This window comes from Sciurus vulgaris (assembly GCF_902686455.1).
Source record: "Sciurus vulgaris genome assembly, chromosome: 4".
In the NCBI taxonomy this organism is placed as follows: domain Eukaryota; kingdom Metazoa; phylum Chordata; class Mammalia; order Rodentia; family Sciuridae; genus Sciurus; species Sciurus vulgaris.
This window is the reverse complement of record NC_136464.1, coordinates 175,100,546-175,124,176: the sequence shown is the minus strand read 5'-3', so window position 1 is coordinate 175,124,176 and position 23,631 is coordinate 175,100,546. Positions and strand designations below refer to the sequence as shown.

The following is a 23,631-nucleotide window of genomic DNA, read 5'->3' as shown; positions in this document are numbered from 1 at the left end:
TAAAAATAGCCATCAATCTGTACGTTTTCCTCTTTCATTGTGTCTATCTTACCAAAAAAACTTCCTGAATGAACTATTGCCTTGGTTTATATAAAGGCAGTACAGTTAATATTCATACCCCCAATATCCATTCATCTTTTCTCTGGAAGATTTCATGCCCAAAAAGAAAAAAGAAAAAGAAACAGAATTGGCAAGTTGCCAAATGTGTTACCTTTCCTCATCACGAGAGGCACCAGTTGTCACAGTCCTCTTATATATTATAAAAAATGCATCTGTGGCTTTAAAAAAATCCTTTTTGTAGGCTTTTAAAAATCATTCTATAATTTCTAACCTTTATTTAGGTCAAAATGACATCATGTTACTTTTGTTTCCTCCTAATACGTACTATGATACGGTGACCTGGATAAGGAATTCCGAGTGTGGGTTGTTTTATCCCCATTACTGGTCTCAAGGACATGCCCTAGGTTTTCTGTACCTCATTTCCTGATCTATATATACAAAATGCCCTCCTCTCTGGAGTATTAAGAAAATTGCCAATTAATAAGCATGGATTTATTTTCACTCCTTGGAAGAAGACATTACATTGTGTTTTATTATATTGCCATCTTTCTTTATAATCTAGATCAATACTGTAACATCTTTGCATCCCTGTATGTATTTCTGCTAATGCACACCATTTCATAATTTAATATCTCAAATTGTATGTCAAACTGCATTTATATCAGTACTAAATTGATTTTGCAGCCACTATACAAGATTTCACTTTGTGTTTATATATGATTAAGCTAAATTTACATGACAAATTCTTCAAGGCCTTTCCTTTCTTAAACATTTCTTTCAGTCATTGGCTTTTATGCTTTTTATTAAAGCAAGTAGAAAACAGTTTTCTGTGCAGTCAACTCTTGATTATCATGCATGATTCTAGCTAATACAGACCTTGATGTTACTGACATAACACTTTGTAGCCCTCACGATGTACCAGGCACTATTTTAAGAGCAAAGATATTAACAAGTTTAATCCTTACCACGACCTGTTGAGGTAAATGTGAGAAAACTGAAGTATAAAGAGGTCAAATAACTTGCCCAAGGCCAAGCAGCTAGTGAATGGTGGAGCTGGGTTCAGTGACCGGCAGCCTGATCTCAGGCTCATTTTCTTAACTCTCTCCTGTGCTGCTGCCTCCGTCTGTACAGGAAGTTTGGGAAACCTCATCCTCTGTCTTGGTGCAAATCCTGCCTCCACTCTTTACTACCTGCTTCACTTTAGACGAGTTGTTTAGCCTTTCTATGCCTCTATTTCCTTATCTGCAAAAAGGATGTAATAATGTACTTACTTCATAGAGCTGTTGGAGGATTAAATGAGATAATATATGTTAAGTTCCTTGACACGTGCCTGGCACATAGCAAGCAAACAATAAATGTCGTTGCCCTTCCAGAGTCAAAAAAGACTTGTAATTAAATAGAAACATTACTAATATTCCCTAAAGGGGTATTAATAATACCTGCAGGGGAGCATTCTGTAAATAATCAAAAGTTGGCTGCGGCTGCCCTCCTGCCAGCCTTGCTGTCTGGACACTGGGCAGTAATCCTGTGTTGTGATTCATGCAGGCTACGGCCACTCGGATGCAGATGTTCTCCATCAGTCGCTGCTGGAGGCCAACATTGCTACTGAGGTTTGCCTTACAGCTCTGGACACGCTCTCTCTCTTCACGCTGGCATTTAAGGTTAGTGTCAAGCAGCATTTCAGATCAGAGTTCTAGTGTTATATTCGTTCAGCTTGCTAAGCTCAACCAGCCAAACTTATAGTCTTGTATTTTCACTTAAGCTTTTGCCACTGTAAGGCAGCCTTCTAATCCTTAAGTACCTTTAATGAAAGTGTCCCATGGTAGATGGCTTGAATTCCCTGACATGGAATAACGCTTACCTGGTCCTCGTGTGCCATATGTTTGGAAATGGTGAAACAGTTCATTCTTGGCCAGAAGCAAGCATTCACATGAAGAAACAGGGCTTTTGTAGCCCCTCAGGGTGATAAATATGGAATCTAATCAGGCATTTCTACCTTGCGTGTCTTCAAATATATTCAAGTGTTATAGCAATTAAAATCAGATGTTTATAGAGAGCAGCAATTAATATAAACTCATCCATCTTTTGAAAATATTTTATCAGTCACTAAATTAAATGATAAAAGTATTCCAGGAATAGGAAATAAAAGATGTCTTCTTTTTTTTTTTTTTTTTTTGTCATGTTTTTAAGTTTTAGCAAATAATATTCAAGTGGTTGGAGATGAACTCTTCAACCACTCTTTTGTATTTAGGAACCTAACACTTCCCATTCTTTCTAAATGATTACTTCCATTTCCAGGACAGAAAGAGGAAGTCGAGTTAGTGTTAATATTCTATGAATACCAAACCAGTATATTCATTGCAAGGGCATTTGGGAAATATAACCAAAGTCATTCTTTGTTATGCTTTACTTCTCTTTTCTACTTATAGAGCACATTTCTTCACTAAGAAGAGTAAAAATACTCTCGTTTTTTGACATTCCCTTCATTATCATATACCTTTATTCTTCTTAGCAGCCCTGCCACTCATGCTCCCCTTGAAATGTCCTTACTGGGAACCCAGTCGGGAGATGAACAGAAGACCACTGTGGGATGGGAAGGGGGGCAGCGTCTTCTTACCCAGGACCTCTGCTGTAGCCACTCTCAGAGCGTGGCCTCCGGGTGGCAGCAACTTGAGCCCCCAAGAAGTAGTTGGAAATGTAAATCCTCAGGCCCCAGCCCAGACCTGCAGTGTCAGGAACTCTGGGCATGAGACCCGAACCCTACAGCTTGAGGACCACCACCATACTAGAACCACCGAAGAGGTGTTGGACCCTCTTTCTATTTTCTTTGGGTGTTTTGATTTTAAATTCTTAGCACATAGGCAGTGGAGGTTCTGCTGTGAATGTTCAACCATGCACCTGTGTCGGTGCACCCTGCCCGACCCACCCTGCACCGAGCAGGAAACCCCAGAGGTCAGGCCAACGTGGAGCGGCACACAGGCGGGCGGGGCAAGGTGGCACAAGTGCATTGCGGATGGCACCCGTGGCCGTGGCGACAGTTTCCCGATGGACTGCCTTTCTGTGGCTTGCTTAATATTTAGAAAGGTATTTGCCAGGGTTCCCAGATCTCCAAATGTCTGGTCACCAGGTAGGTTCTGACTCTCAAGGAAAAAATGGCATCTTACAGTTTCTGATGAAAGCTGGTCAGGACACTTGTTGTCTGACTATACAGTCTTTGGGAAAAATAGTTGCTGTCTCTAGACTTAAAATTTCTCATCTGTAAGATTGCAAAATAGTATCCACCTCACAGGGCAGTTGTGAATTTGAGTGAGATGACCCTCGAAAGGGCCGTCCACATCACTGCTACGTACCAGGTCCAGCTGACTGGAGCATAGATACAGAGACACCGTCCCATCTCTACCACTCACCAGCTTTTCGGCCTGGGTCTGGGTCTATCTGATATCTCAGTCCTGATTTCTTTAGCCAAAACATTGACAATTGTACCTACTTCATAAGGTTGAGGTTTTATTTTATTTTTGGGGGGAGCGGGTGCTGGGGATCGACCCCAGGGCCTTGTGCTCCCAAGGCAAGCACTTTACCAAAGGTTTCAGTTTTAATGAGAAGTCTACAAAACTTCCCTCCTGGGGCCAGAGCACAGCAGGAGCCCAAGAGGTTGCTCTAGCTGGGCGGTAAGCGCTGGTCTCACCTGGCTTCACTCCTGCCTGTCTTATGGTGATGGCCTGATTCCTGAGAGACTCAGGGAAGGCTAAGATGTAGAACTGAGGTGATCTCCGCCAGCATCTGTGTGCCTGTGTGTAAAGGCGTTTGCTGTGTGAAGTCAGCACGCCCATCAAGATGGGAAGATGAGCAAGTGTCTGGTGCCGCCTGTGACATTGCTGGCTCTTGATCTCATCTAGCTCAGACTCAAAGGAAGGTGAGGCCCACATGCAGCAGCCACTGGGATCTTCCTGGCATTTTTTTGCTCAGCTGAGACACACATTGTAGCATCTTAGAAAGCTCTTGTGTTAGATTTATCATCACTGTGACCAAAAGACCTCACAAGAACAACTTAGAGGAGGGAAAGTTTAGTTTGGCTCATGGTTTCAGTGGTTCAGTCCATGGTCGCAGACTCCGTTGCTCTGGGCCTGAGGTGAGGCAGACTCACAGAGGAGGAAGTCCTGGCAGAGGGAAACTGCTCAGTTCATGGCAACTGGGAAGCAGAGAGAAAGGGAGGAGCCCAGGAGGCAAGATACAATCCCAAGGGCACACCCCCAGTGACCCACTACCCCAGCTACACCCCTCCTGCCCAGTTACCACCCAGCACAATAGTCCTTTCAAATATTAATCCATCAAATGGATTAATTCCTTGCTTAGATTAGAGATCTCATAATCAAATCATTTCCCTGTTGCATTAACACAGAAGCTTCTGAGGGACATCTCATATCCAAACCTTAACAGATTTTTTTCCACATGTAATTGGTGCGTTAGAGTTGTACATAATCATGGAATTTGTTGTTACATATGCAAGCATATAGTGTGCATGCACACAATAAAACTATAATTTGGCCAATATTGATAACTCCTGGCACTTCCCCCTCCCTCCCCACCTTTCGTCCCCTGATCCTTTCCCTCCAGTGATCTCCCTTTGAGTTTTAGGAGACCCACTTCCACCTGTGTTTTCCTTTTTCCTCTGTAACTTCTGCACATGAGCAAAAACACAGGACCCTTATTGTTCTGAGTTTGACTACTTTGCTTATGTAATGGTCTCAAATGCCTCTCATTTTTCTGCCAGTGACATCATTTCATTTTTCTTTATGACTGAATAAAACTCCATTGTGACTATATACCCATTTTCTTTATCCATTCATCTGTTGATGGACTCCACAGTTTGGCTATTGCTATTTAAATACCTATAAATATAGGTATGCATGTTAGGAAGATGAATTTAATTCTACAGGATAAATACCAAGAAGTGGTATAGCTGAGTCATTGGTGGGTCCATGCCTAGTCTTTTGAGGAGAAACTTAACATATTTTAACATTGAATTGACTGACATAATTTTGTGCCAGCAAATCATCTTCTACAGATGGAGCCCTATCATAGTGACTCTCTTAATTGACCACATTTAAGGAACTGCCAAAGACAACCCAGAAATCAATTTCTTTTTTTTAATTTATTTTTTAAATACGTATTTTTTTTTTTTTTTATTGTAAACAAATGGGATACATGTTGTTTCTCTGTTTGTACATGGCGTAAAGGCATACCATTTGTGTAATCATAAATTTACATAGAGCAATGTTGTTTGATTCATTCTGTTATTTTTTTTCCCTTCCCCCCACCCCTCCCACCCCTCTTTACCCTCTATACAGTAGTTCCTTCCTCTATACTTGTCCCCCTCCCTAACCCTAACTCTAACCCTTCCCTCCCCCCCATTATGTGTCAACCTCCACTTATTAGCGATATCATTCGTCCTTTGGCTTTTTGAGATTGGCTTATCTCACTTAGCATGATATTCTCCAATTTCATCCATTTGCCTGCAAATGTCATAATTTTATCATTCTTTATGGCTGAGTAATATTCCATAGTATATATATACCACAGTTTCTTTATCCACTCATCAATTGAAGGGCATCTAGGTTGGTTCCACAGTCTGGCTATTGTGAATTGAGCAGCTATGAACATTGATGTGGCTGTATTTCTGTAGTATGCAGATTTTAAGTCCTTTGGGTATAGGCCAAGGAGTGGGATAGCTGGGTCAAATGGTGGTTCCATTCCAAGTTTTCTAAGGAATCTCCACACTGCTTTCCATAGCGGCTGCACTAATTTGCAGCCCCACCAGCAGTGTATGAGTGTACCTTTCTCCCCACATCCTCGCCAACACCTGTTGTTGCTCGTATTCTTGATAATCGCCATTCTAATTGGGGTGAGATGGAACCTTAGGGTGGTTTTGATTTGCATTTCTCTTATTACTAGAGATGTTGAACATTTTTCCATATGTTTGTTGATTGCTTGTAGATCTTCTTCTGTGAAGTGTCTATTCATTTCCTTAGCCCATTTGTTGACTGGACTGTTTGAATTCTTGGAGTAGAGTTTTTTGAGTTCTTTATAGATTCTGGAGATTAGTGCTCTATCTGAAGTATGATTGGCAAAGATATTCTCCCACTCTGTAGGCTCTTTCTTCGCATTGCTGATAGTTTCCTTTGCTGAGAGAAAGCTTTTTAGTTTGAATCTATCCCAGTGGTTGATTCTAGCTTTTATTTCTTGTGCTATGGGAGTCCTGTTAAGGAAGTCTGGTCCTAGACCAACAAGATGAAGATTTGGACCTACTTTTTCTTCTATAATCTGCAGGGTCTCTGGTCTGATTCCGAGGTCCTTAATCCATTTTGAGTTTAGTTTCGTGCATGGTGAGAGATATGGGTTTAGTTTCATTCTGTTGCATATGGATTTCCAATTCTCCCAGCACCATTTGTTGAAGAGGCTATCTTTTCTCCATTGCATATTTTTGGCCCCTTTGTCTAGTATGAGAAAATTGTATTTATTTGGGTTTGTGTCCGTGTCCTCTATTCTGTACCATTGATCTACCTTTCTATTTTGGTACCAATACCATGCCGTTTTTGTTACTATTGCTTTGTAGTAGAGTTGAAGATCTGGTATTGCAATACCCCCTGTTTCACTCTTCCTGCTAAGGATTGCTTTAGCTATTCTGGGTTTCTTATTCTTCCAGATGAATTTCATAATTGCCTGCTCTATTTCTGTAAGGTACGTCATTGGGATTTTAATTGGAATTGCATTGAATTTGTATAGCACTTTAGGTAGTATGGCCATTTTGACAATATTAATTCTTCCTATCCAAGAACATGGAAGATCTTTCCATCTTCTAAGGTGTTCTTTAATTTCTTTCTTTAGTGTTGTATAGTTCTCATTGTAGAGGTCTTTCACCTCTTTTGTGAGATTGATTCCCAAGTATTTTATTTTTTTCGAGGCTATTGTGAATGGGGTAGTTTTCCTAATTTCTCTTTCTGAAGATTCATCACTTATGTATAAAAATGCGTTGGATTTATGGGCATTGATCTTGTAACCTGCTACTTTACTGAAATCACTTATGAGTTCTAAGAGTTTTCTGGTGGAATTTCCAGGTTCCTCTAAATATATAATCATGTCATCAGCGAACAGGGATAGTTTGAGTTCTTCTTTTCCAATTCGTATCCCTTTAATTTCTTTGGTTTGTCTAATTGCTCTGGCCAGAGTCTCAAGAACGATGTTGAATAGAAGTGGTGAAAGAGGGCATCCCTGCCTTGTTCCAGTTTTTAGGGGGAATGCTTTCAGCTTTTCACCATTTAGAATGATATTAGCCATGAGCTTAGCATAAATGGCCTTTACAATATTAAGGAATGTTCCCACTATCCCTATTTGTTCTAGTGTTTTGAGCATGAAGGGGTGCTGTATTTTATCAAATGCTTTTTCTGCGTCTATTGAAATAATCATGTGATTCTTGACTTTAAGTCTATTAATATGGTGAATTACGTTTATTGATTTCCTGATGTTGAACCAACCTTGCATCCCTGGGATGAAACCCACTTGATCATGGTGCACTATCTTTTTAATATGTTTTTGTATGCGATTTGCTAAAATTTTGTTGAGAATTTTTGCGTCGATGTTCATTAAGGATATTGGTCTGAAATTTTCTTTCCTTGATGAGTCTCTGTCTGGTTTAGGTATCAGTGTGATATTGGCTTCATAGAATGAGTTTGGGAGGGTTCCCTCCTCTTCTATTTTATGGAATACTTTGAGAAGTATTGGAATGAGCTCTTCCTTAAAGGTTTTGTAGAACTCGGCTGAGAACCCATCTGGTCCCGGACTTTTCTTTGTTGGTAGGCTTTTGATGACTTCTTCTATTTCAGTACTTGAAATTGGTCTATTTAAATTGTTTATGTCCTCCTCATTCAGTTTAGGCAATTCATATGTCTCTAGAAACCTGTTGATGTCTTCGAAATTTTCTATTTTGTTGGAGTATAGATTTTCAAAATAGCTTCTAATTATGTTTTGTATTTCCATCCTGTCTGTAGTGATATTTCCTTGTTCATTCCGAATTTTAGTGATTTGGGTTTTCTCTCGTCTTCTCTTTGTTAGTGTGGCTAAAGGTTTATCAATTTTGTTTATTTTTTCGAAGAACCAACTATTTATTTTGTCAATTTTTTGTATTGTTTCTTTTGTTTCAATTTCATTGATTTCAGCTCTGAGTTTAACAATTTCCTGTCTTCTACTACTTTTGGTGCTGTTCTGTTCTTCTTTTTCTAAGGCTTTGAGCTGTAGTGTTAGGTTGTTTATTTGTTGAGTTTTACTTCTTTTATTAAATGCGCTCCATGAAATAAATTTCCCTCTAAGTACTGCTTTCATAGTGTCCCAGAGGTTTTGATATGATGTTTCTTTGTTCTCATTTACCTCTAAGAATTTTTTAATTTCCTTCTTAATATCTTCTGTTATCCATTCATCATATAATAGCATATTGTTTAACCTCCAGATGTTGGAATAGTTTCTGTGTTTTACTCTTTCATTTATTTCTAACTTCAATCCATTATGATCTGATAGAATACATGCTAGTGTCTCTATCTTCTTGTATTTGCTAACATTAGCTTTGTGGCATAATATATGGTCTATTTTAGAGAAGGATCCATGTGCTGCTGAGAAGAAAGTGTATTCACTCTTGGTTGGATGGAATATTCTATAAATGTCCGTTAAGTCTAAATTATTGATTGTGTTGTTGAGATCTATGGTTTCTTTGCTCAATTTTTGTCTGGAAGATCTGTCCAGTGGTGAGAGCGGCGTGTTAAAATCACCTAGTATTATTGTGTTGTGGTCTATTTGGTTTCTGAAATTGAGAAGGATTTGTTTGACATACATAGATGAGCCACTGTTTGGGGCATAGATGTTTATGATTGTTATATCTTGCTGATTTATGCTTCCCTTAAGCAGTATGAAATAACCTTCTTTATCCCTTCTGACTAACTTTGGCTTGAAGTCCACATTATCGGAAATGAGGATGGATACTCCAGCTTTTTTGCTGAGTCCATGTGCATGGTATGTTTTTCCCCATCCTTTCACCTTTAATCTATGGGTATCTTTTTCTGTGAGGTGAGTCTCTTGCAGGCAACATATTGTTGGATCTTTCTTTTTAATCCAGTCTGCCAGTCTATGTCTTTTGATTGATGAATTCAGGCCATTAACGTTCAGGGTTATTATAGAGAAATGATTTGGTTTCCCGGTCATTTGGTTCATTTTTAAAATTTTGTTTATTTATTTGTTTGACACAACTTGTTTCCTCCTTTATTTGACAATTCCTTTAGGATAATTCCTCCCTTTGCTGATTTGCTTCTTTGTTTTTCATCTCTTCCTCATGGAATATTTTGTTGAGAATGTTCTGTAATGCTGGCTTTCTTTTTGTAAATTCTTTTAGCTTTTGTTTATCATGGAAGGATTTTATTTCATCGTCAAATTTGAAGGTAAGTTTTGCTGGGTATAAGATTCTTGGTTGGCATCCATTTTCTTTCAGGGCTTGAAAAATGTTGTTCCAGGACCTTCTAGCTTTTAGGGTCTGGATTGAAAAATCTGCTGATATGCGTATTGGTTTCCCCCTGAATGTAATTTGGTTCTTTTCTCTCACAGCCTTTAAAATTCTGTCTTTATTTTGTATGTTAGGTATTTTCATTATAATGTGCCTTGGTGTGGGTCTGTTGTAATTTTGTGTATTTGGAGTCCTGTAAGCCTCTTGAACTTGATTTTCCATTTCATTCTTCAGATTTGGGAAATTTTCTGATATTATTTCATTGAATAGGTTGTTCATTCCTTTGGCTTGTTTCTCTAGGCCTTCCTCAATCCCAATAATTCTTAAATTTGGCCTTTTCATGATATCCCATAGTTCTTGTAGATTCTGTTCATGATTTCTTACCATCTTCTCTGTTTGTTCAGCTTTGTTTTCAAGGTTAAATATTTTGTCTTCCATGTCTGAGGTTCTGTCTTCCAGGTGTTCTATCCTATTGGATATGCTTTCTATGGAGTTCTTAATTTGGTTTATTGTTTCCTTCATGTCAAGGATTTCTGTTTGGTTTTTTTTCAATATCTCTAACTCTTTATTGAAATGATCTTTTGCTTCCTGTATTTGCTCTTTTAACTGTCGATTGGTGCGATCAATCAATGCTTGCATTTGCTCTTTCATCTCATCATTCAATGCTTGCATTTGCTCTTTCATCTCCTCGTTTGCTTCTCTGATCATTTTAATTATGTACATTCTGAACTCCTTTTCTGTCATTTCTTCTGCCATGCTGTCATTGGGTTTTATTGATGTAACATCTAGATTTGTTTGCAGCATTTTCTTTCCTTGTTTTCTCATGTTGTTCAGATATCAGTGGACCGCTGAGATATTGCAGATTTCCTCTGTTGATTTACAATGACCCTGAAGGTTTCTATATATATCCCCTGTTAGCCTTCAGTAGGCTGAAGTCTTGGAGGAGGTTGATAATGCGGTGCTCCACAAGGAAGCTGCCTCTCTAGGAGTGGTGGCCTTCAGGTGGGGTATATTCCCTGCTAGTGGGCAGAGGTGCCTCCACTTGTTGACCAATGGTCATCCAAAGGGGACCTAGGCTGTGGGCTGAGGCAAGGCCTGTTTGGGCCTGAGCCTCTGGTTTTACCGTCCTTGTGGGAAACCTCACCCAGCAGGGAAGACTCACCCGGTGGGGAGGTCTCGCTGGTCAGTTTCCTCCTAGAGGTTCCCCTCAATTTACATCTACTGCCTGGGCTGGGCTGCCTTCCTCTGCAAAGTTTCCAGGGGCCCGGCCCTACCTCCTGGGCCTGGGAGCCTCACCCTTCGCAGATGAATCTCCTTAGGCTGCCCCTCCTCAGAGAATTTGCCCATAGGCCTGGAACCTTCGCTCCGCCCTAAGCCTGTCTCTGTGCGGCTCTTCCACCCAGAAGCCTCCTAGATCCTGGGACCCTGTTCTGCACCTAATCGCCTGGCTGCGTGGCCCCTCCTCTGAGCAGCCACCTGTGGCCCCGAACAATCGCTCTGAGTCCCAGAGACCCGCCACAGGCCTCTTCCTCCAGACAGCTGCCCAGTATGCCGGTGCGGGCACTAGGAGTCCAAGAAACTCACTTCGTGCCTCCTCCTCCCACCAACCACCCGTAGCCCGGGGCAATCAATCACTCCGAGTCGAAGTGACCCTGCCCGTTCCTCCTCCTTCTCCAGATAACCCCCCGGGTGTTCAGGAGCAGTCCCTCTGAGTGGCTCTGAATCCACGTGACCCGCTGCACGGGTCCTCTGGGCCACCGCCCGGAGCTCTGGTGTGGTCCCTCAAGACCAAGCGTCCCACCACGCTTCTCCTCCAGGCAGCCCCCCTGTGTTCAGGAGCTGTCACTTTAAGACCAAAGAACTCACCACTCGCCTTCTCCTCTGAGCAGCCGCCTGGAGCGCTAATGCAGTCACTGCGAGTCCAAAGGACCCGCCGCGCTCCTTCTCCTCCTTCTCCTACTCCTCCGGGCAGGCCCCGGGGTTCAGAAGTGGTCAGGGTCCAAACAGCTCGCCACGCAGCCCCTTCTCTGGCAACCGCCTGTAGTTCCCGTATAGTCGCCCGAATCCAAGCGGCTGCTCCTCTTCCTCCTCGTCCTCAGGGCAGGCCCCGGGGTTCAGAAGCGTCGTTCTGATTCCAAACAGCTCGCCGCGCGGCTTCTCCTCTGGCAACCGCCTGCAGCTCTGGCGCAGTCTCTCCGAATCCAAGTGGCCACGCTCCTCTCCTCCTCCTCAGGGCAGGCCCCGGTGTCCTGAGTCCACACAGTTCTCCCCGCCTCTCCTCCCCCGGGCAGCCGCCGGAGCCCCAGTGGCTGCTCCGAGTCCCAGCGCTGTGCCGAGCGGCCTCCTCTATGGCGCTCCAGCGGGGGGAGGGGCGTCTCGCCGGCAGTTCTACTTCACAAAGTTTCCTGCGTTCCGGGACCCCCGTCCCATCCGGGATGCCCCCCCAGGGGGTGAGAGTCACCCGGCTACTTTGAGTTGGTCCCAAGCGTCTCAATATCTCCTCTCTTGAATCCTGAGTTCTGGAGCAACACGTAATGCAGCCACCCTCTAGGCCGCCATCTTCTGATCTCCTCTTAAATACGTATTTAGTTGTCAATGGATCTTTATTTTATTTATTTATTAATATATGGTACTGAGAATCAAACTCAGTGCATCACACATACTAGGCAAGTGCTCTACCGCTGAGCTACAATCCCAGCCTCAGAAATCAATTTCTTAATAAGATTAAATGTTTAAAAAGATTTAAGTCCTGAATGCTGGTTGTTATTACTATATTAGCTCCTGCTGTATGTTGAATGCCTTCTACACCTCAGGCATCATCTTCACAACAGCCCTGCCTAGTAGATCTCATTATCCCCAACTCTACAGTGGAGAAATCAAAGCTGAGACAGGTCAGGATGTTTGCCTGAGAACACTACACAGCTGGTCTGTCCAAAGACCTTGTTCTTCACCAAGCCAGGGATGTATGTGTGTATGAGAGAGAGAAGCTGAGATGAGTGAATATCAGTGTTTGATTGATCTCTGGTAAGAGAAAAGAAGAAAATTACCAAGCACTTATCAAGTGCAGGGTACAGTACAGGGCACTTACACATAGGTAAGCTCATTTAATCCTAAAAGGGTGTATTTTGTAAACTGATGTCATATGCAGAAAAATATAATTCTTCTATGGCTGTCTTAGAATGTCTGTTATTAACATAATACAAACTAATGCAGACCTTTAAGTGTTTTACAATATTGTCAGTGTGTTCACAGATTTAATATGAAAATGTATTTTTAGCAATTCCATTTAGCACCTTTTCTTGGTTCCTGCACAGTGAGAGCTAATACAGAAGCATAAGGAGCAGTAGGAAGTAAGAGTGAGGCACACTTGAATACCTGGAGTCTTGCTGGGTTGTCAGCGGCCTAGGTGCAACCACCTGGCTTGACCTGCAAAGGTGGACTAGGCTTAGGTCTTCGCAGCGACTGTGGAACCTCCGCAGCTGAGACAGCGCTTCTCCAAACTGAATTTCTTACAGGTTATTTTAAAATCAGTGTCTAAATAGCAATAACACCCTATGCCTGAAAAGACTTGGCTGTCTAAATTAACTTTGTTACACTTACCTCATTTTGACACCCAAGACTTAAGTTTTTCTCTGTGTTCCTGAATCTTTAGAAATTACTGATGTTGAACATTTATTCCCTGGAAAGGCCATTTCCTAGGTTAAGCACCATAAGGCAGTGTGTTACAAAAGTCAAACCTGAAACCACCAGACGATTCCAGGAGAATTAGCCTCCACTTTATTACTAGAAATAAGTCTTGACTTTCTGTTGACTTGTTGTATCATTTAATTTCCTAAATAGAAATTTCCCATCCTCGGTAAGAGTCAAAATGAGATACACTACATTGGTGTCTGTGATAATTTCTGAGTTGAGAAGTTAATGGGGACTTTCATTTTTCTGTTTTCCCCCTGTGGACCTTTCCAAATGTTCAAAGATTTATTTGCATTTAGAGTATATTACTTTCAAATGAATGAAAAATCAACAGAGCTACTGACAAAAAGGGCAGAACATAAGTGGAAAATGAACGAAGGTAGCTGGTAAGCCGGAGAAGATAAATTCTTTACCCCTTTATATGAGGGTGACCTCATATAATAATCCCCTTTATATGAGGGATTATTTGCATCTTAATATAAATACATTTTCCATTTCATTCTTACCATTCTTGAGATAAGAGGCCAGGAGGACTGAAACCTGAAAATGTGAGAGAGAGGGTAGAGGAGAAATTTAATTGAAGTAGTAAGAACCTGGAGACACTCTGGGTCTTGGCCTATTTTTGGGGGGAGGGGGCCAAGCTACAAACAAAGACTACTGAGAAAAAGGAAAGCTTCCTTCCAGGTTCACGAAAACTTTAATCCACTCATAATTTGGAAAGTAATTGCATTTTGAAAAGAAATACTTCCAAACTATGGCTCCTAGGGAAAATTGTATTTACATATGACACAACACATAAGCAGCTCCCCAAGACTAGAATAATCCTCTGTGTGTGTTGTGTGTGTGTGTATACAGCTGCTCACAGTTGAGAAGTGTATTCATTTAGTCATATTTTCTGCTCTTTAAATTGCTCCTCTTTCATGTGATAGAATTAAATATGGTACCTCAGTATTTTATGATATGAAGATCACTGAATGCCAGATGTTCTACCAGTTGTGACACATCTGTGCCTACTGGACCTACCTTTAAAAATTCGGTTTTCTTGAGTCTGAGTTTTTTGAGTCAAAACTTCCCTCCAACAATAAGACAAGGTTAATCTTGAGTCAAAACTATGACTCCAGCCATAATTTGCTATGCAGTAAAATTATTTAGATACGTTAGATATGCCAAATGTTAAGTTGGTTTGAGATAGCAGTCTCTTGAATTTTTATCTTTACAGTCATATTTACTTGTGCAGAATGTATGCGTGTATTGCACCCGGACACACACAGGTTTGTCTTACTCAAAGGTCATGCATGTTTGGATGTGAAACTTCATGCTGGCTTCTTGCTGAGCTATATGAATTTTTTACTGCAGGGAGGAAATTTTGAAGAATGGTTGAAAAATGATTAATTGTAATCTTCTTGTTTTGTTTGATAAAATAAAATCTGAGAAATGTTGAAATCCTCCTAGCTACCTCTTAGTAAGCTAGACCAAGTATATGTCAGACGATTTCTACACTTAACCTCCATTTTCCAGTCACCATGCAAGGTCAGTGTAGAGCCAGAGTTTTACAGATCAGAATGCTGAGGCTCAGTGTACCTAAGAATCCGTGCACACCTAAGTGGAGCCCGGCCCAAGCCTGCACATTTTCCCACATACCGAACTGAGTCTTCCCGACAGAGGGCCTGGGAAGCCTGGCTGGGGAGGGGCCTCGCTTTCAGAGGACCTTCATCGTATTTCTTACTGTACGTTCTCTTCCCCACTCATCGCTTAGCTAACACCAGTAGTAACACACCTGCTGGAATTAAGATGTCACAAACATCGCCTCTGTATCAGTTGCCAAGGTACAATAAAAAATAAGTAGAAGTCAAAACAACACTAAACAACAGTGACCCTAAAAATTGTATTACAGTTTGCTGAAAAGTTTATCCTCAAAGCATAAATTTATTGGTAAGATTTATTTTGTTCTACAAGAGCATTCTGTGCTTTCCTGGGGGACCTATAGCAGAGTCAATTTAAATTATAAGTTGTCTTGATTCTTGGAAAATATGATCTTTGAACCTGAAAATCATGTGAAACCTCCTGGAGGTGCTGGTGTCTAACTGATGCTCTGTCCATGTGTGTTTCAAGAACCAGCTCTTGGCAGATCACGGACATAATCCCCTCATGAAAAAAGTTTTTGACGTCTACCTGTGTTTTCTTCAAAAACATCAGTCTGAAACGGCTTTAAAAAACGTCTTCACTGCCTTAAGGTCATTAATTTATAAGGTAAGATAAACTTACGATTTATGGGTGATAGTCATGACTGAGGGCCAGCGATCTCCTCTTGCCCAGGAGTGGAAGGGACCCCCCCTGAGGACTAACGGTGCTGTGCTGGTCTGCTCCCTGTGTCCCGTCTAGTTTCCCTCCACGTTCTACGAGGGGAGAGCGGACATGTGTGCCGCTCTGTGCTATGAGATTCTCAAGTGCTGTAACTCCAAACTCAGCTCCATCCGGACCGAGGCCTCGCAGCTGCTCTACTTCCTGATGAGGAACAACTTTGACTACACGGGAAAGAAGTCCTTTGTCCGGACACACTTGCAAGTGCGTGTGGTTTAATCACCCAGTGGATTCTATTTTAGCAAGAAAACTTTGAGTGTAGTATTTACCAGTTTACCTATCTGGCCCAAGGTAGAGAATTGGGAAGTAACATTTATTGGTTTAGTTTATTTCCTACTCTTTGCAGTAAGATCCTGGCCCAGGATGTGTTTTTGTTGGTGACTTGATATTTAAATATTGAATCAATATTGGACGAGCTAAAATTCCACTGAATCAAGATTAGAAAAATAAAATAACAAATAAAATAAATAAAAGAGATTAGACCCTATGCCAGGGGCTGGGGATGAACTCAGTGATAGGGCACTTGCCTCGCTTGCACAGGTCCTGGGTTCAATCCCCAGCACCAACACATACACCCCTATGTGAGGAGGCTTACTAGTAAACATGTTAAGTAAGATACAAAAAAACTCAAAAGAGGTTCTTTTCTCTCTTCTATCTACTAAGACATCTGCTATCTCTACAGCTTTAAGCCTACATTTCTCTGCTCTGAGAACCAGGAGGATACTGAGATCAGTCTTAGGTATTTTTGTATACTTTTTCTGTAAGCAGAGCAGGACTCCCTCCTTCATCTCCTATTTGTCCCTTTTTGAAGCCATATTTATTGTATACACATTGCATGCTAGAATGTATGGACACAGTCACAAACAGAACAGGACCCTCTCCTGACCCTCAGGGAGCCTGCAGTTGGATGGAGGTCCCAGGCAACTGAGACCTTACAGTGCAGTGTGGCCCGGGCTGCTGTAGAGAAGCTTGAGTGCACTGGGGGAGCGTCTGTGTGGGGGCCCTGACAACTAGGGCAAAGCTTCCCAGAGGATGTGAAGTAGGGGGTAGCGACTGAAGGGCAGGGAGCATGTTCTACGCCATGGCTGCACCATGGGAACTTCTCACCTATCTGGGGAACTGGAGAAGTTCCTCAGTGTCGAGTTCAGAGTATGCATCAAGAAGGACTCATTGGTATATATCCAAGTCTTTGCATATTTGAAGGAATATTCTGGACCCCAGCATTCAGAAAAGATCATTTGGATTTAGATCTCAGCTAGGGAAACCATTGTTAAGTTTAGGACAAGAGAGGATGGTATCCTGGAGGAGGGGATGTAAAAATGGAAGGAGGGGATTAAGTTGACAGTACTTAGTGATTAGTTGTCTCTGGTGTGGTGAAGGAAAGGAGGAAAGAAAGGTGGCTTCCATGCTTGAGCTCAAGCAACGGAGGCATGGCAGTGCCACTCATGAACTCACAAAAAGGCAGATCCCCCATGGCATTGTTAATGTGTTCCTGTTCTAATAGAAAAATGCAAGGGACAGTCCACCTCTTGAGTACATATAAGCTCAAACCAAAACCCAGGGAGGTAACTTGTAAGTTCTCCCTTTTTATGAGAGAGGTTGTAGGTAAGTAACTATCCAAGTGATGGGGATTGTTTCTCATTCTTCTGCACTCTTCTGAGGAGCATTTTGTTTTGCAAGTGAAATTGTTAAGGCTATCTAAATCATTTTCTGGAATAATTTTTGAAAAGTTGGGTGAAAAAGACTCAGACATCATTCCCCTCACTTGAGTGATCCCTGCCCAAACATCCTACCTCTTGCTCTGGTCTCATGTTCATCCTGACTGAACATAAAAGCCTGTCCTGGGCAATCATCTGAAGGAGAAATTGATTTTCTCATGTTTCCATGTCCCTAAGGTCATCATTTCCGTCAGTCAGCTGATCGCAGATGTGGTTGGCATTGGTGGAACCAGGTTCCAGCAGTCCTTGTCCATCATCAACAACTGTGCCAACAGTGACCGGCTCATCAAGGTGAGTGGCCAGGCCACCTTTTACCTTTCACCCCCAGGACATCGCCTTATCATCTGATGTGGGGGCATCCAGGCAGAAAGGGGGTAACAGCATCCTTCACCCACTGTTTTAGCACACCAGCTTCTCCTCCGACGTGAAAGACTTGACCAAGAGGATCCGCACTGTCCTGATGGCCACAGCCCAGATGAAGGAGCATGAGAATGACCCGGAGATGCTGGTGGACCTCCAGTACAGCCTAGCCAAGTCCTATGCCAGCACCCCCGAGCTCAGGAAGACGTGGCTTGACAGCATGGCTAGGATCCACGTCAAAAATGGGGACCTCTCTGAGGTAGGTAGCCCTGCCAGCCCCTTGACCTGTGGTTTTCCAGTTGTGGCCTGTTCATTCAAAGAAGCCAATTTTGAGGAAAATTGTCCCCTGTTAATCAAAAGAAGCCCATTAAAACATGTACTTTATTAGGGTGGGGTGACTTCATAGTTACCTGAGCACTTTAATGATTTAAAACAGATTGTTAAGGGCTATTTCTACTACAAAAGAATGTTGTTTGAAAGCTCTTAGAATTACACTTATTAAAGTACACACCAGTTCCTGCATCAGAACTCCTTCATAGTTGTAAGTTTCAGCGATTTGATGATAAAACTAATCTTTCTTGTTGTTAAGGTGATGGTAGAGCATCACTCTCCTCTGTTGTGGATGAAGTAGACATTAAGGTGTCCCTGCTGTGCAGAGTTGACATGTTTCAGCATTTAGACAGCATTACTGGGAGTTGGACATTCAGGCTTTAGAAACAGACTTTGAATCTAAGATCAGACATTGCCTGACTCAGTGACATTGAGTCAGTTTTTAAACCCCTCTGTGCCTCAATGACATCATTTGTAAAATGAGAAGTTAAGGAAAACAAGAGACTCTGTAAAGTTCTGTATTCCCATGAGAATGCTCTTCAGTCTGTGCCTGTGACATTGGGCATGTCAGAAGTATTGTAAAACAGCTTACTTTTACCTTGAAATTTCAATAACTATTTCAATTAGAGTCTAAGTTCAAAAATTTGTGTACCTGTTTTTGCATATTTATTCTAGGAGTCCATTATGCTAAAGGTATCCATGACATGATAATTCTGAATGACCACAAAATTGACCTGACCTATTAGCTGTAATATAAAGAAATTAGTAGTAATAGTAATTTTTATTCCATTCTCAGAATTTTAGCCTTTTAAAGTGATTTGTATGGCCCAAGTCTCTTCTTAAAAGAAGAATCCTCTGAGCTGCTGTTGTTCCTCTGTGCATTAATTCATTTCCTCTTGCTGCCATAACAAAGTACCACAAACTGGGTCGCTTAAAACAAAAGAAGTTCACTCTCAAAGTTCTAGAGGCAGGAGGTTCAAACTCAAGGTGTGCCTCCTGCTCTCTGAGCGTCTCAGGGGAGAATCTGCTCCTCACCTTTCTCCTGGCTTTGTGTTGCTGGAGTCCTCAGTGTCATCGACCCATGGCCACTCACTCTGCCTCCATTGTCAGTGACATCCTCCCTCACATGTTTGTATTCCTGTATCTCTACTCTTTTAATGACAAACACAGTCACACGGAATGTAGGACCCACCAAATAAAAGTGTGAGCTCCGCCTCTCCTGATCAGACACGGTCATGACTCTAACTCTGTAGCAGACTTTCCTCCACATAATAGGCACATTCAGAGTGCCTGCTACACTGCTGATGGATATTTGCACACATGCACATCCAGAGCCTCTGCAGGGCTGGATTCCCCACCTAAGATTGAGACCTAGACTAAGGTCCACATCATGACTGACAAGAACAGGGCCCCATGCATTAGAACCTGACTGTGGCTTCATTTCCAACAACTATCTTTGATTTTTTTTTTAATGTGTTTTTAGTTGTAGGTGGACCCAATACCTTTATTATTTTTTTTTTATTTTTATGTGGTGCTGAGGATGGAACCTAATGTCTCACACATGCTAGGCAAACGCTCTACCCCTGAACCACACTATCTTTGATTTTTATAACAACATGACAACTTGGTGAAAGGATTTTTTTTCCTTTTTATGGTATTTATAGTGTTGAATTAGATTTTTCTTTCTTGATGTTGGGGATGAAACCTAAGGCATGCTGAACACATGCTGTGCCACTGAACTCACTACACGTCAGAATGACATAAGAAGCATACCTTTTCTTTTAACAATTCTCTTTTTGCTTTAAGACAAATTATGCAGAAATCTTAGATATCAGAAAAAATGCTACTTTTAGCTTTTGTAGTAAAGCATAATAATTCTAAGTAAAAATAAAGCTTAGCAAATTTACTGCCATTTGTCTCAATTCCCAGTTAATTAATGTGAGTGGTATCCCTTTTTTCAAGGTAAACTTTTGGCTATTGGAAATTCTAGTGCCTAGTATAAGTACATCCATTCATTAGACATCCTGTCATAAACAATTATTCTGAGCCATGTCTTTATTGCAGGCAGCAATGTGCTATGTCCATGTAACAGCGTTGGTGGCAGAATATCTCACACGGAAGGGTAAGGAATGATTCCTGAGTGGTGAAAAGAATAAAACTGTACCAAGTAGCAGAGACTAGTGAGAGCCATTAAGTCAGATCTAGCGGTGGGGGTGTGTATGTATAGAAAGTGCATTCACTGTTTTGTTCCCTGACGGGATTATTTGCTTGACTTTGTGGGCACAGCAGGAATGACAGTGTTAAGAAAAACATGTGTCATACAACTTTATAGGTGACTCTATTCTGCCAAAGCCTGTAATGAGCTTTGCATCTAGGTGTCCCTGAGAGGCCAACCTGAACTGAAATAGTTCCCACTGGAGCTGTTTATCACTTAGAAGGCAATTGTAATGGATTATCGGACAGATTTTCTGGAATGCAGCCCAGTTGGCTTTATTGTATAGAAGGCAGCCATGCTTCTCAGAGGGTGAAGTGAGCAAGTGAGACTTGGTTTGTGCATCAAGCCTTTGTTCCCAGATGAGCAGGCAAGGAATTCTTCCACAAGTTTCTTCTGGTTTTTAACCGGAATGGTTAAACGCCATTTCCAAATCATAGCTCCAAGGGTGGTGTTTGGTTTTGGAAGACTGAGGTTCTTAGGGAGTCTGGCCGTCTGCTCGCGTAACACTGGAGAACAGCAGCACCAGATCTGGGCTAATGAGAAGCATTAAAAAGGCACAGATGCCAAGGCCATGGAAAGTCTGTTTCTGATACGGCTGGCTAGGTGGCATGGGATGTAGGGAGTCTGGGTCTGTCACACGTGAGGACCTGAACGAGAAGGACATTGAAGGGTTTCGCGTTCGCTCAGTGCTTCCTGCTGAGGCCCTTTATCAGGTGACACATTTCCTCACGTTTAGACGCGGAACTAGCACTCCAGCGGGAGCCACCTCTCTTCCCCTGCAGCCATAGCACCTGCCAGAGGAGGAGCCGGGGAGGTGAGCCTGAGGGTTGCCCGCTCCCGAGGGGCCCCGGCTGCTCTGTTCATGGGCCGTCAGTGGTGTGGGGATTTTCTGTTTCGACTCTGCACGGACAGTCTTTGCTCTCCTTCCCTCGCCTTTCCTGGGCTCTCCAGGTTGCTGGCAGTCTGTTCCTATGGGCCATGAAAGGAAAGCACTTTGGCCATCGTTTTTGTTGTTCCCTTGAAGTGGAGTTAATATTTAAATGTATCCTGTAGTCTAAACATGGGTGGTTGACTTTTACTTTATTTTGTGTATGTTAATGTATCCTCAAGTTCCTAGATCAATGCTTGTCACTTCCACATAACTAAATCAAAGCAAGACTACACTAAGACCATGGTAGAGACGCTAGATAACCTGGGAGTGGGTAGAAACCTGGACAATGTGCAGCAGAAACATCTCTGGTTTTAGGTTTTACAATTTCAAGGCTCGATTCCAAAATGCTCATATGTTCATTTTTCCCAAAACACAGGAGATGGTCAGTTCAAGTTTTGACTTCTGTTTTACTGTGAATAGACATCTCAAAACAGAGTAGCAGAACATTTCAAGTCCTTCCCATGAGCATTTCGCACAGTTGGCATTGTGCAGATGCCTAAAACGTTTAGAAGGGCTGCTCTAGCTCAGAGTTTCCCTTATCTTAGACCTTGATCCCCCCTTCAACCTTACACCTTCTCCCCTTAGGGGAGCAGATGCTGAGGCCCCAGAGGTATTCCTGCTGTCCATTTCCTGGAGAAGAAGGCCCCTCCTCCTCCCAGGCAGCTGGTGAGGAGCCTGCTATCGCAGCCCATGTCACACAGCTGCAACTGTTGGGTTCCTTCTGGGTGCTATGGACAGCCCCAGGGAGGAGAAGGGGATGTTCTAAACTTGAGTTATGAGTTATGGGTTATTCCCAGCCAGAGGGGCAAGATGACTGACTGCTTGAAGAAAATAGTTATTTTTTAAGTCTTCTGTTTCTTTCATTGGCTTTGGTTTCGGCTTCTTAACTTTCCTCTATATCTGAGCAGGGGTCAGATATAAATCAAATTTTCACTTGCTTGTTATTTTTCTACCATTAATTTGGCTCAGTAACTATTTCTCAGTTTATTGATGGTTTATTTGAAGGCCAAATGCACTTTTTAAAACAGTGGGTGGAGAGAATAAAAAGGATGAGAAACAAAGTGAGGGAGGTGAGGGGTAGATGTGAGGAAAGGGAGAGGAAAAGCACACAGCGGTCCCCAGCCTCCCGCGTGCTTGCTGGCCTGACACGTGAGCGCTTTCAGGGTGACAGAAACACAAGCAGGGAGAATGCTGGAGTCCAGCGCATCCGGGTTCACCGCCCTCACTGTCTCTGCTTTCTCACCCCAGGCATGTTCAGGCAGGGGTGCACTGCCTTCAGGGTCATCACCCCCAACATCGATGAGGAGGCCTCCATGATGGAAGACGTCGGGATGCAGGACGTCCACTTCAACGAGGTGAGTGCCGCGACTCCAGTCAGAGTTCCCGTGCACTCATGCACCCCTTCAGTCAGCGGACGGACTTCACGGGCAGCAGCAGTCCTGTAAGCTAGTGACATCACAGCCGTCCTAGCCTGTGTGAGCACCGTCTGCCATGTTCACAGTGGCGAGATCCTAGCCATGCCCTTCCAGGACACTCCCCGCTAGTTGGGTGATGTGTGAGGTACTCGGGTACCTGGAGCCTGCTGATCCCCTGCCAGGGCATCACCCCCTTCTCCCCTGCCACAGCTGCAGCCTGCACACTCAGCCCTAACTGAGGTGGTTCTCCAGGCAGCTGGAACAGCAGCCACTGCTCTGCTGTTGGCCCTTCTCGCCACACCTCCTCCTCTCTGGAGAGAGGGATTGAGGGGCCAGTTCATAGTAAAGTGGGGCTGAGCTCTGAGCAACACTCCCAGAGGCCCCGTGTGTTGACCATGAAGTTTCTCAGTCTTTCTGGCACTTCCTCTGGCATGTGAAGTTTATTGCTGTTTCCATCTGACTTTGATTATCGTCTACAACTCTAGACATTTCCCCCAGGGCCGGACACTCAAAGCCCTGAGAGGCCAAATGGGGCCCAGTTCCTGCCTCTATTTGGGTGCTATAGCCTGCTAGGAAACAGGCCACCCTCTCCCAACCTCATGCAGAACAGAAGATCTGACGTTATATAACTAGCAACTCTGAAGCTTCTTGCCAAAAAAGGATAGTGTAGCCATGTAACCACTTATCTAATACCAGAGAGCTCTGAAATAAAGCTAGGAATTTTCCTAAGAGCTGATTTCCTGCTTGGATTCACTGTGTTCTCTTTTCTGGGCGTATACGCAGCAGTGTATTCCTGTGTACCTGCCTCTCCCCACACAGGGCAGAATGAAGCAGTCAGGGCAAAGCTTTCAATCCTGCCCGTCTGCTTAGGCAAAACAAAGTTGTCCAGTTCTTCATGTGGTGAGAAGGAACCAATGGCGCAAGGAGTACTTAACCTTGCCTGTGGTGTTCGTGTTTTTTTCTTGACTAGGGGACCAGGGTGTGGCAGCACAGGTTAAAATGCTATAGCT

The 23,631-nt window shown here is 42.8% G+C and overlaps 1 protein-coding gene across 14 annotated transcripts in view; it reads left to right on the top strand.

Moving 5' to 3' along the window:
* The window catches only part of DOCK9 (dedicator of cytokinesis 9), a 276,566-nt gene that overhangs the window by 224,001 nt on the left and 28,934 nt on the right, over window positions 1-23,631 (top strand). For 7 of the 14 annotated variants that reach the window (XM_079136871.1, XM_079136879.1, XM_079136882.1 and 4 more), the window contains exons 39-46: window positions 1,606-1,721; window positions 15,404-15,541; window positions 15,674-15,856; window positions 17,548-17,661; window positions 17,774-17,989; window positions 20,125-20,182; window positions 21,012-21,089; window positions 22,455-22,561. In XM_079136871.1, coding sequence (XP_078992997.1) covers window positions 1,606-1,721; window positions 15,404-15,541; window positions 15,674-15,856; window positions 17,548-17,661; window positions 17,774-17,989; window positions 20,125-20,182; window positions 21,012-21,089; window positions 22,455-22,561 — 1,010 coding nt within the window. Of the gene's footprint in view, window positions 1-1,605; window positions 1,722-15,403; window positions 15,542-15,673; window positions 15,857-17,547; window positions 17,662-17,773; window positions 17,990-20,124; window positions 20,183-21,011; window positions 21,090-22,454; window positions 22,562-23,631 lie in introns of those variants that run through there. The other 7 variants (XM_079136881.1, XM_079136880.1, XM_079136877.1 and 4 more) reach the window with 2 other exon arrangements.